Below are 14,387 nucleotides of genomic sequence, written 5' to 3' on the forward strand. Positions count from 1 at the left end.
TGTATAATAATTCGAGACGTTTCCAACGAGCTATAACACATAGGTGTACCTGATCAACTGAAGCCAAAATCCCCTTATTACTCCAAAATGGTTATATTATTAACCTTATTTTAATTTATTTAATTACCAACTTAGGAAATATTTAAATATATTTAAATATTTCCCAAATGGTCCCAAAAGGCCCAAAATGACCAATCAAACATGAATCTGACCTTGTCACCTGCCTGTGACTAATGCCGGACAAGATGGGTCAACTGGCAGTTCATCCCTAAAATCTAGGGATGCTCCTAAAAAGTAGGAGACAGCCCCAATCAACCAAAATTGAGTCCCAATGACTCCCCTACTGTGTGCACCTCTGGGAGAACTATCACTGAACTGGGAGTTCCTCCTAAAAAATAGGAGATGCACTCTAAGTCTCCAAAACGTTCGCCAAGGTCTCCAAATGCCTCTTAGACCACTCCTACTCAATCCCTACAAATTAGGAATCCCTTCTAAATTGTAAGAAACTGTTGTCTATTGCTCCAAACTACTTGGGAAGCTCATGCATGACTCTCAAAGCCCCTGGGTTGGTTCCCTCTATGCTCTACTGGCCTACGGGAATCAAATAATAGACCAACCTTGCTAGAAATGTTCTCACTAAGGAAGGGCAGAAATTGGGGACATGACATTAAAACAATGTCATTTAGAGTGAATTTGTTGACTTCCCCTTTTACCATAAGGTAGAGGGCTTCTCTAGACTCATCATCAATTCCTTTCACACAATTGTTTCACTACTCTCTTCATCTAACCCATTAGCACATCTCCTATGGACAAACTGAAATCCATCAGCATAACCTTCAAGGTCTCATCTTCCATTTGTCTCATTCGGAACAACTCTTCTTTTTTGTCTCCTGCTTGGCAATAATCTTGATACTCAAGAAAAGTTGTTTCCATTTGAGCCCAAATTGTAAATGAAGCTGCTCCTAATCCCATAAACCATCTCAAAGTTGATTCTTATAGGGAGAAGGGAATAGTTTTAACTTTTGATTATCAACAGTTTAATCATCTGTCTGAGACAAAACCTTAAATTCAAAAAGGAATTCATCACAATCTTCAGAATTTTTTCCCCTAAAAGCTGGTAAAACAGAAGGCAAGATATTTTCATATGAGGTTCATTGTCCAACCTAATGGGGTTGTGAAACATCCTATCTCCTATCAGCCACATTCCTATGATCAGCCATGTTTCTTTGTTGCAAAGGTTCTTCTTGTTCAACCTGTTGTTCTTGTTCAATTTCTTTCTCTATTTCTTCTTCTTATACTTCTTGTTGATTCTTAGATGTATTAGAGTCCTAATTATTCAAATGGTTGGTCTACTGTCTTGGAAGAAATTTACCAAATGGATCTCTGGCTTGTTTCATCAAATGATTCAATCTACAATCTTATCAACACTAAGGCTTCAAAAATTAGAAACTAGATCTTTTACTTTCCCAGCAACGATCCCAAAAATGCATGAGGTTGTTGATGTCACAACTCACATCATTTAAATTATCAAATATTGAACTGGGTGTGTACTAAGGCTGTTTGCTATAGGAATTGTGATTAGTTTGGGAGTTTTGCACTGTTAAACAGTGACTATCTTTTGGATCATGCTCTTTTAGGAGCACTCAGGAGTTCTTAATGATTTCAAAAGACTTAAATGCAATCTCAACTACCTTTAAAGGTTACAGAAACTACTTCCTATTGTATCTCTTGATCAGGGGTAATTCAATTGCAGAACAGATCAAGCATAACTCACTGGGAATTTCTTGTGGAATTCTAACATTCGAAGGAAACAACTAACATTTAACAAAAAATTACTTAAATTGTAGAAAAATGAACTACTTTACTTGCAAGGAATTTAAACTAATATCAACTTACTTGGAAAGAGATCTTTCTTACGATTGCATATAATTTGAAATACTATCTAACAAATTCAACCCTGAATTCCATGTTCCATTCGAACAAATTTTTGTTTTATAAGACTGTTACCATCATTCTTCCTAATTCTAATCTACTGAGTTGAAATTTTTACTGATTACTTCTAAGACAGAAACACATCTATATACTTATATTCATCAAGGAAATCTAAAATGAAACTAAACTGAAACAACATTCAACTGATTTTAAGTTTCAGTCAACATTAAATATTCAAATTCTAGCAAATGAAATACTAGAACAAACTAACAACAAGATCATCTCCCTTCGTTTCAGTGAACCCTGCTCTTCCTCTCCTGTGATGTTCAACACAGAACTAGATCAACTTGCAGATTTCATCCAATTTGCCCCCATAAGGACTAAAAACAGGGTTTGTTACACGTGAGAACTATTTGTGAAATAAAATCACTCCTGTCATAAAACTTGCAACTAGCTACAGAGTGATATATATAGTTGTCCTCTTATTTGAATTCAAATACTAGTGTTACCCGCCTAGAAGGATAATGTCTACAAAGAAACAGGGCATAACTAAACATTCTGTTTAACAGCAAAGCAACAAACTGAAGTGGAACTCAGAAGTCCACAAGACTCAACAGAGACAGCACCTCAAACTTCCAATAGAACTGGAACAATCAGGAGGTCCAAATGTCTGTCGATTAAAAGACTATTTCCACCATGAAGAACTTGGTTTTCAAAATCTGGAACAGCACTCATTATTGCAAACAAGTTATAGAAACAAACATAAGAGATATTCGGCAATATACACTGATTCAAACTAAAAGTCATGCATTTATCACAGTACATCAACTTTGAATATAAGTCCTTAATTAAGTTGACATTATATCAAAATCAGAGACATAAACATACGTATCATCACCAGGTTCCTTACTTATCAAAATATAATCAGTTTTTGAGGCATTATCAGAGCATTAAAAAGGTAGTATTTGATGCTCATCATAAAGGAATCAGTTGGTGGCCTTGAAGAATTGAGGGAAATCGCCCCAAGGCACCAAAAAGTGGGTGAAGAATATTTATGATGCTGCATGTAAGTTTGTTGAGGATTTAGCCCAGATGTATGAAAGAACTATGTCTATCCTTGGCAGAATACAACGTGTGCATCAGGCATGGGAGAATACCAAAAACTTTTCAATATTTCCTCTTCATTTGTTGTGGAAGTTATTCAAGATATAACAAAAACTTTTCAATGTTTCTGCTTGATTTGATTCTCTATCCTTCTATAGTTATTAAAGAGTTATGTAATGATATTGTGCTATTTAAGCCACCTCTACATTCTTAGAATGTCTCTAATGTTTCAGTTGTCTTTAGAAAATTTCGACCATGTTATGAGACTTCAATCTTATAATCTCTTTGATGGTCATGCACATTCCCTCATTCTTACCTTCAATTATGCCATATTTAGTCATGCTTAATGCCATTCATGACATTAATTTCCTTTGACATCAATGATGGAATCTAACAATCATAATTGAATGCTTTTGACATCAATGACAATATTCCCAACATGTTTCATTGAATGTGGTGGTTGGAGCAGCAACCCTCGAGCCATTGCAATTGATTAGCCATTGTTTTGGGAGATTACTCTATTTCGATCAAGAATCTTCTTGTTATTTTCGGGTTGGATACATGAGGAGGATTCAATCAACTATTTGCATCCAAAAATCCCATAAGACACCATTCAAAGCACATGTTTCGCAGAGCATCTTAGGACGAGCCTTCAATTTCTACACAAAATTAAAGGATAGAAAACCTTTGTGTTGTTAGTTAGAGAATTAAAGAAATAATATCCATTGAATTGACAAGGCAACTGCATGGGAGTTCGAGCACAGATTCCATGGCATCGATATCAACTTGCAGAGAACTAGAATGTCTCGGGAGTTGTAATACTTGTTTGTGTTGGTGTGCATGTCCATGTCATCATATTCTTTGCTGTTGGAGATTTTGCAGCTACTGCAGTCGCAACTATTATCACTATCATGTACTAGGGATATAATCGTAAACTTCATTAGGAATCAGAAGCTCTGTAAATGTTTATTCTTTTATGATTATCTATGTAAACTGGGCGACTAATATTTTAAAAGTACATGAAGAATCGGAATTATTTGTTGTATTGGGCTAAATATTAAGCTGAAGGTAAATTATTAAGGGTAAATGTCAAAGGCTAAAAGGGAAATTTCTAGGTCCTCCAAATCTAGTTAAAATTTAACACAGCCCTAAATATTATTAATCCTAAAATAATCCTAGGAGTAGGTCTATTAGACTTCCCATTTCACAGATATTTATAATTGTACTCGTGTCATCATTACCATCTTAGGTTTATCCCCACTTCTATATATATTACCAGAAATTTTAACTTTTCTAATAACATTAGCATCTCACTCATTCAACCCTAAACAACAAATCAATTCCCAAGGCATAGCAAAACTCAAACAATGATTAATTTTGCTCATTAATTTGAAACATTTTCTGATTAGAAAGCACATTTTCAGACAATCCTAGGATGATTTAGAGAGTACTTACTCAAATAGTTCCAACAGCAAGGGAACTTCATCATCGCTCGGCACTTCCAAAATCTGAATTCAGAGAAAATAGTGAACCTGCGGTTAAACCTCGGTCAGCCAAAAAAAACCAACAATATAATCTAACATTAATTTTACAAAGCAATACCCATTAATATAGTATAAGAAAAGTGTGGCTAAAGACCATCAGAGGTTCAATTTAATATATGGGAATCAAGGAGAATATAACTAGTATAATAATATTTTAAAGAAGATCTAAGTCATTTAATTTACAAATTACTTAAGTTAGAATTTGGATTATATGCCTAAATCGATATGGATAGTCAGAACAAAGAGAGTGAAAAAAATTACCACAACTGAACATGACGTAGCCTCATTTATAATATGTATTCAAATTCATAGAATAAAATTTATTTACAAGGAAGTTTCAGGAAGTAGAAAGCTTCTAAAAGATGACAGGTACATATCCATGTAAACCTCTTCAAGAAGAAAGGAAAAAAAAAACTTCTAGAGGATTCACATAGGGACAAAATCAAAGATATACATAAATTACACATCGCAGTATCCCATATGGCCAGGTCTCATCATTTCCTCCTCGCTCTGAAGAAATAGTACCCAGTTTATATTATAAAAATGGAAAATGGTGTTATAAGGTTGATGATAATATCCACTAACTTACACTGGCAAAAACCCTTTTTTATCAGCTTTGTAAATAAGAGAAAATTTCCACCAAGTCAAGCTTGTGCTAAAATAAATAAGCCAATCATCGATTCATCCAAAAAAGGTCAAAATCTAAAATAGATTCTCTCTCTTCTTCCAAATGCAATCTCACAGATTATATGGTAACTTTAGCATGCTGAGGAAATAAATGTACTCCAAAAGATTTTCCCCGATCTACTGTGAAATAGTATGACCCATGCCCAACAGGTTTGGCTTATGTTGCTGCTCATATCCAAATCTTTGTTTGTTCCCCTAGAGCCTTCTATTACCAACTTTAAAACAAGTACTCAATGTCAACCATAAATCTTTTTACATTTGGCTTGAATCTTCAATAAACTATCATGAACAACCATTGCCAAATGCTGAAGTGAAAAGGATGCTTTAATGTTGCTGCTTTTTGTATGAGATGAAGTTACAGAAAGAGCCACAAGAACTTCATACAAGTGGTTGATCAAATGCAGAATGCCAGGTATATGCATAAATAGCTTTATTGTAACTCTTCTACAATATATAGGGGTAAGCATCTCACTACTTGTTACACTCATGATATATGCAGAGAAAATGAGCCAAGCAGCAACTAACAGCTCAGTTTGGTCATCAGTTTGTGAATTAAATGGTGTAGAGTGTCAGCTCACAACTTGAAAGTTTACTTTTCCAAAAATGAATAAGAAATATGGACTCAAAATAAAATTAGTCATCTTTATAAACTGCTATGTAACAACGATAACACAATTATATTTCCTGAAAATATTGGATAAGGAACTGGTAAATTCCATCAGGATGGACTCCCAAGCCTTTGAGGTACCAAGAAGTAAATGATATTCAAAAAAAATTGTTAGATGGCTTAGACTGGCTGCATTGTGACCCCCTTCTCATAAAAACTTTCACATTCTTCTTCATAAAAGACCTCCATGATGAAGAGTGAACCACTTCGATAAATGTGAGGTATCATGGACCATTTGTAATATCCCACCTCGATATTCTTTCCAATTTTCCTCAACAATATCTCGGAAATATAAACAGAGAATTTATGCAATAAAATCCAGCAAAAAAACACCAAATGCTCATATAAATTACTCAGAAACTTTTTTGGCATTATAAACCAGCAATACAATAACTTCACAATACAAATAACCAATCTTAAATACGTTAATACAGTCAGATTGGAATATTAAGAAAGAACCTAAAAAGCAAGGTGAACTTCGTCGTGAACCCACTATGCAGATGAACTAGTTTTTCATCCAATCTACCAAAAAGCCTGAAGGTTTCCATCCTTAGCTTTCAGCAAGAAAAAGCTAGAAGCTTCCCAAATCTCACAAAGAGATGTCTGAAATCAAATCACAAATTATCCAAGCATGTTGAAATGAGCTCCTATTCCTTCTTCTAAGCACAACTCGGTGAGTCTTCATATTCCCCTGCTTGTCTCTTAATTTTTATTCTCTTTTTTCTTTTAATTTGTCATTTTTCCCACTTAAGAGAATAATATAGCCTTATAATAATAAAGTGACTTATTTTGATTTAAAAGTCACTTTATTAAAACTATGTATTCTTCAAGCATTTAAATAAATAACCAATCGAACTATTGACGTCATGTATGGGAGCTCAGCAAGGCACTCCAAGTCCAACACTGAGAAAACAGAAATATGGATCCCCTGCAACCAAACTATAAATAGTAAGTATCTGGAAGCCCTGCTATCTCAACTCTAATCTACCTGAAACTGAAGATGCCTATGTCAAATCTCACACTAATCCCTGCAAAGTCCTAGTTAGCCCACAGGACCATGGTGAAAAGTAACAACGCATCAGGAAATAATAACCAAGAAAAGAAGGACATTACACTATTTGGAATTGAAAGCTAATGTGGTCTGCACAACAAACCTTTGTGTGTGTGTACAAAATAAGTTTGATCTATCATTGTTGGATATTTGAAGGCAAGAAATAGCCCAATTTGCAGATCTGATGAATAAGTTGATTTCTAATCTTCATATACTAAAAAACTAGTGTCAAGAATAAGCTTAACCTTAGAAGCAGGTGTGCTTAACAAATTAGCAGTCCTACAGCAAGTTACCTTTTAAAGAAAAAGTGACAAGATGAAATTGCTTGATGTATAATTCTTCAAAGTTGATTAAGTTCTTCACTCTTCAATTATGAGTTCATGAACAGAAGTAAAAGGTTAGCATAAAGAAATTTTCACTAGCCAAAGATATGCAACACCTATAGCATAACCTCATCGAAGAAAAGTGCCTATCTGGGCTTCTGCATTGCTTTTGTACAAGCTTAGGAATGCTTAGGATTAGAGCATTGATAAAATAGTTTGGTGATACAGGACAAGAGCTAAAATAATTCACGTATAAATTCTTACTAAAGAAGCTTTTCAGATCTGTAGTATTCATTGAGTAGGCCCCTTGAGAACTTTGACTTTTTCAAGATCTGTGTGCACATTAGGTTGCAATTAAAAAAAAACCAAATATTGATGTAATGTTGAATATAGAGCGCTCTTTTCATTTTGGAATGTCATTTTAAAGATTGAAAGCAAATATATTTGACAAGATCATCAAATCTGCTACTCAACCAGTGTCATCCAAATAGAGTATAAATTTCCCCAAATATGTATAAAATATATCATAGAAGAACATCTAGAAGGTGGCTAGAGCATTGGTGAGAGCATAAACCATGGCTAAGCACTCATATAAGCCATACTTTTCTTTAAATTTTTCTCCCAACCATCACTGGGTTAATACATTGTTGATATTACCATGATGTTGGATTAAAATTCAATTTTAACCGGTATTTGGCCCCCTCTGGTTCATGAGATTCTATCTTGGGAAGTGTGTACCAATTTCTTACGATAACATTAGAATTGCTTCATAAATAATACAGTACCCACACTCTTTTATTTCTTTATTTGGGTACAATTAATGCAAAAAACAAAGTGTTGTAGCTTAATGTTCTTATCAAAGAATGCTACTTTTTTATAAGTTACTCGTGGCTTCAAAATGGCTTCATTTACATCAGTATCTTTGTTGATCTCCTTTCCTTTATGCTGTTCATTGCTTCTATAACCAATTAAGTTTCTACAATTTACTGTGTTGTCCTCAAGATTTCCAATTAAATCTGGTGACTAGCAACACATAGTTGGTTCACACATGTGGCCTGATTTAACAACCTCCTATAAATGAGAATAACAGAATGTAAACTCAAATAGTGCATGCACATATTATGGCAAAATTTGTATATTAAGGACACAAAAACATAATAGCTCGCCACCCTTGACAACCAATTCCATGCACATCAAGATAGTGAATAACCAAAAAATTAACATAGTGTTCCATAGCAACTCAAAATCATCCAAATCACCTCTCTGAAACTGAAGTACTATGAGATTATCTGATATTTCAGTAAATGCCATCTACTGCACTGACAGGTAGTTGTAAACTTGTTAGGCACACCCTATTATGAAAACTAGAATTTCCAAACCTGTACATACTAATTCAGGTCAATGTAATTCTCATATATACGAGCAGACTACAAATAAATTATGTTAAGCATCAATCAGCCTTGAACATGGTCATTTCATGTTCAGGCATCTCTGCTGGCTATCCCATCAACAATTCACTAATTATGTTTAAAAATTGAATTAGTATCAAACAAAAATGATACATGAAGGTAATGTGCATAAGGCAACATAAGACCGATTAGTTTTCTAGTTTTCTCATACATACGCTGTTGTGATTTAATTCACAAGTATAATAACATCCAATATGATCTGTTCAACCAAAATTATAGGATGCACATTCACATCCATTTTCTTCAAATGTGTCATGCAATTAAATAGGGTAATTCACATTCATTAAATAGTCCAGGAAAGATTAGTGTAAGAACGATGGATTTTGAAATCATGCTGAAAAAATTATTGAGAGAAAGAACATTATCATTCCTGGCAATGAAAAGTGCCCCGAGTAATTATCAATTTATCACTCGAAGCTGTTCAGATAGGAATGTGTATTAAGTTCATTATTAAGGTCATTACAGCCACTTAAACCCCTACAAAAGCAATGTACAATGCAGAATTGCTGAGTAGTTGTAGTAAAATACAACAAAAAATTTCAAGTGTTCCTCTATTACTCATGTCATATGATAACCTTTACGAGAAACGTATACTGAAGAAGAGGAATTCAAATGTCTTACCATAGATATTGCAATATTTTCAAGTGCCTGGCTGTGAAGAAAAACATCACGGAAATTCATGGGTCGAGCTCCAATATCCGAATCGTAGAAAAGAACCTACATTTATGTCCAGAAAAAAATATGGTAAGTTTATATTTGACATAAATGCATAAAATTCAAAGATGACTTGCAAGTCTTACTACTAGTGAATTATTTACAGAAGCCCATCTTGATATTGATATATGCATTTCTTTGTAAGAAAACTGTTGCATTCTAATCTGTCATCACACATCTTTTATTGAAGTCAATGTTTGCGATATAATATAGATGTGATTTTCATCTTACAGATTTCTGCTAGGACAGAAAGTGGAATCTGTTATCATCTCAAGACAAAGCAGAATCAATGAAGCAGACCTCCAGAGTCAGAGTCCAGATTTTCCATATTTACCATCAAGGACATTATACCTATCTTGCAATTATTTTCTTAGAAAAAATTCCAGACCTTGGAGTATACAAATAAACAGTAGTACATTTTATCTGGTTAATTGATAACTCGTTTTGGCTTTTGAAGTATTTCTGTGGACCCTGTTGTTGTTGGGCACCGTCTACCCAATAACATATATGCACTACTATTCAAGGAAAATATTAAAGATTTTTGAGTATTTAACACTGGCAAAGGGTGCATATAAGTTGCCCTGTAGCCATTGACTTGTTGTTGTGCTACTGGAGTATTTCTATTCAGGACAACCCTAATGATAGGTGAGTGTAACAATATGGGTGGGGGATAGTTTTATTATAGTAATACCTTGGTGTATAATGAAGGATAGGAGTTAGATGCATTCCAATTGTGATGTTTACAAATAAAAACAGTCTCCCGTAGCATAGGGCTTCAAAGGGGAATAATTACGATCATTTAATGTAATGTGAGAGTGCATGGCAGAAAAGAATGGTGGGTGCATGGAAATTGTGTAGCTAATACAAAGTAGATATGCAATTTAGATGGTTAAGTTTTACATGGTCAGTATAAGTGGCATAGAAATTTCTAAGGGAGTATTTAAATCTTCTTTTTTTTAAATAAGCCAGCTCATATCTATTACGAAGTAATTGGAAAATATTTGATTGATATTAACAAAGATCAACAGATCAATTTATACAAGAGACTAAACGATGTTTCCTTAGGAAACAATTGTAAAGAATAGAAACATTATATTCTAGAAACAGAAAACTAAATATTAGAAACATTCTAATATTTACAATAGATAAGCATTAGATACTAAACAGAGATAATAGAAACCATCTATTATCGCAATACCCTCCCTTAATGGTTAATCTATCCAGAGCACAATGTTATCAAAAGGCGTAAAAGGCAGATTCTGTCTGCTCAATGTGCTCCACACTATTTGCTGTGAGTTGCGGACCAAATTGCTTAGATAAAGCAGCTAAGCACTTCCGACATTTAACCTTCGTGTGCCCATACTTGTGTCAATAGTTGCACTAAATGTTCTTTTTCCTGGAGCCTTTTGAAGCTGCAGTAGAGGACCTCTACTGAGAAGACTGCTATGAAGTATGAACCAAAACCACCTTATCGCAGTTGCAATATTCGAAGATGGTTAGCATCCATTGTTTCCACGTGCCATAATTGCGACCGTAGAACTTCTGATTTCCCTCGAGCAAAATATTAATCAGAGATGCCATAGCATGTTTTTCAATGAAAAAGTGTGAAAATCTATGAAGGCACATCATTTGAGGCAACAAAACGAAAGACGCAAAAAAATTGAAGGGGTACCCAAAAGAGACCTCGAGATATCCAGAAAGACTATGTTGTTGATTTCTGGATCCACTGGCTCAAAAATTGGGGCACAAAAAATCAAGCCACCCAAGAAAATATGATAACCTAGTTGGGCTCCCAAAAAGCCCACCAAGAATCTTTAAAAATATTTTTATCCGGTATAGAAATTTGGGGTATCGAAAAAAATGGCTCTGCCTGCAAAAAAGCTTCAAAAAAACTTAGAAAAATGGCGGATTTGAAGAGAAAATTGCAAAATTTGGGCACAAATAAACAACACAAGTTTGTAAAAAAACTAGACACCTCTAACTAGCCAAAAAAATGACCACTTTTTTTTCAAATGGAAAAAACGGGCCACAAAACAGATGCGTGATTTTCAAGGAAATTTGGACGCAAGTGGCAATAAAATTTAGGCTTGAGTTGCACAGAAATGGAGGCAAACAGACCTCCACGTGAACAACAGAGAATAACCCTTGATTTTCAGAGGATTTAGTTGTCGTAGTTGTAAATAGAAGGGTGTGTGTTTGCAAACCAAAAAAAATTGCGAGTTACAAACAAAATGGCGCGATTTTTCGACAGAAAACTATAGTCAACCTAGAGGTTTTGGAAGCAAATATGCATGAAAATAAAAGACGATAATTTCAACCAAGAAATTATAATTATTTTCAAAAAAAATTGAAGTATTGGCTCTGATACCATATTATGAAGTGATTGGAAAATATTTGCTTGATATTAATTGAGATCAAGACATCAATTTATACAAGAGACTGAACAATGTTTCCTTAGGGAACAATCGCAAAGAATAGAAACATTCTATTCTAGAAATAGAAAACTAAATATTATAAACATTCTAATATTTATAAGAGATTACAATAGATAACCATTAGATATTAAACAAATATAATAGAAACTATCCTATCTATTATAACAAGTGTAAATTTGTCAACATCAACCATGTGTCTTGCTACAAAAGAAACATTGTAATTGTCATAGAATGTTTTACCACATACCCATTGAAGTTGCAACTTAGAAAGACTATAAACTGATTTCCTAGCTCTTCGTTGTTGAATTTTAAAAAGAGATGTGTATCATTGTCAAATCCTCCTCTAAGTGTGGTGGCCAAATGTTTTCTTTTTCTGTGAATAGGAGGTCTAAGCAATTCAATACAGTACACTAAATTGTTGGTTTGTTTCCCAATAAACTATTGGTAGGATAAAATCATATTGGTAGTGTGATCCCTGGCCCGTTTCCCTGCCTGTGTAGGGATTCTTTTAGCTATCCTATCGAAGTAGAGTTTTAATCGCCCATGAGAAGGATGGCTGCATATTCCCTTTTCTTTGATCTAAAAAGAAGATATTGTACAATACACCAAATTACTCCATGCTTGGATTGCTTGCAATCCTTCCAAAAACATTGACTGAAATCTATCATGAGTATTTTTGTTCATCAGAACCGAACCTAAACTAGTCTCATGTCTATCAACTAACCTTTTTATGTTCCCACAAATACCCTGTTATTTGTTCTTTACAAAAAGAAAATAGAATAAATAGTATTGTTGGCTTGTATGTTACAGATGAAGATGGAGGCAAGACTTTTCCTAATACACTGGGCACATGAGCATTTGGCCAAATAGGTGGTCTGTCATTTCAGAAACATGAGTGTTTAGGCGATGTGGATACCTATTTGACCCGATCAAACCATTTTATCAGAAAAAACATTTGACATCCATATTTGTTGATAGAGTAATAGGAAAAAAGCCAATCTATGCAATAATGATAGTAGCCTCAAATTTTTGGCAGTAGTGATAACTGCATTTCTGTTAGATTGTGGTGACTAATCAGGAAAGTACTATACGTACTTCATAAATTCTCTATTTTATTGAGATTTTGGGCCGACATGAAATTATTAATTGTAACCCTAAAGCGGTAAATATACTTTTATAAAAGGGCTTAGGGTTAGGGATTATTTTATAGTGGTGATGCGAAAATTGGTTCTTGCAGCAGTATTGAGCTGTAAGGGATTACGGATTGTAATCAAGTTGTAATTACTGAATCATAATAATATCAGACTTACTATTTGGTGGACGTAGCCCAAAGATTGGGTGACCACGTTAAATCTTGGTGTCTTGTGTTCTTTTCTGTATGCTCTATTATTTTCTGATATTGGCTATATTTGCATGTAATTGTTATTTCTGTCCGTGGTTTAATACTAACAAGTGGTATCAAAGCGAGGTTGTTCTTTTTTCAGTTATCCTCTATAGGAAAGTCTCATGGTTGAGTGGGAGTGTCACAGTTGAGTGGGAGCGATGGCAGACGAGGGTAAGCTGAGGGTTGACAAGTTTAACGGGCAAAACTTTCAGTTATGAAAGATGCAAATGGAAGACTATCTTTATCAAAAGGATTTATGGAAGCCGTTGGAAGGCAAAACCAAGAATCAGGAATCAATGTCAAATGACGACTGGGATCTTTTGAATAGAAAGGCACTTGGAAGCATTCGATTATGCCTGGCACCATCGGTGGCATTTAATTTTACAAAAGCGAAGACAACAGAAGAGTTGATGCAAACCCTAGCAAAACTATATGAAAAGCCCTCCGCTTCAAACAAGGTATTTCTTAAGAAGCATCTATTTAATATGAAAATGACAGAAAGTGGATCTGTTGCAGATCATTTAAATGAGTTTAATACTATTACTAGTCAGTTATCCTCTGTCGGTATCAATTTTGATGAAAAAATTAGGGCTCTCTTGATTTTGTGTTTTTTGCCTGAAAGCTAGATGGGCTTGGTAATGGCTGCGTGTAATTATGTTCCTAGATCTAGTACCCTAAAATATGATGATGTGATCGGTGTTATTTTGAGTGAGGAAACTCGTAGGAAATCCTCAGGCGGATCTACATCAGGAAGTGCTTTGAACGCATAAAGTCGAGGCAGAACGAGTGAGAGAGGAAGTAATTTTGGAAATCGTGGAAGATCAAGAGGAAAGTCAAAGGGGAGGTCTCAATCGAGAGGACCGAACAACCGTTGGTACTGTGGGAAACCAGGGCATAAAAAGAAAGATTGTTGGAATCGAAAGAAAAATGAAGGAGATAAACCAGATGGAGAAAAGGAGGCAAATGTGGTAAGTAACAAATCCGAAGAGGATGCTTTGCTTCTCTCTTTAAAAAATGTTGATGATTCATGGGTGTTAAATTCAGGTGCTTCATTTCATGCTACACCTCATAGAGGTT

General features: G+C 34.6%; 1 protein-coding gene across 1 annotated transcript in view; it reads right to left on the minus strand.

Annotated features, from left to right (window-relative positions):
• LOC149577313 (uncharacterized) overlaps positions 1–14,387 on the minus strand; it is a 200,440-nt gene that overhangs the window by 162,970 nt on the left and 23,083 nt on the right. Inside the window, exons 3-4 of the mRNA XM_089823391.1 lie at positions 9,399–9,494; positions 4,492–4,544 (exon numbers count right to left, since the gene is read on the minus strand). Of these exons, the coding sequence (XP_089679517.1) occupies positions 4,492–4,544; positions 9,399–9,494 (149 nt within the window). The remainder of the gene's footprint in view (positions 1–4,491; positions 4,545–9,398; positions 9,495–14,387) is intronic.

Source organism: Cupressus sempervirens, chromosome 1 (assembly GCF_028749045.1).
Source record: "Cupressus sempervirens isolate cs-2001-9-10 chromosome 1, ASM2874904v1, whole genome shotgun sequence".
Classification (NCBI taxonomy): domain Eukaryota; kingdom Viridiplantae; phylum Streptophyta; class Pinopsida; order Cupressales; family Cupressaceae; genus Cupressus; species Cupressus sempervirens.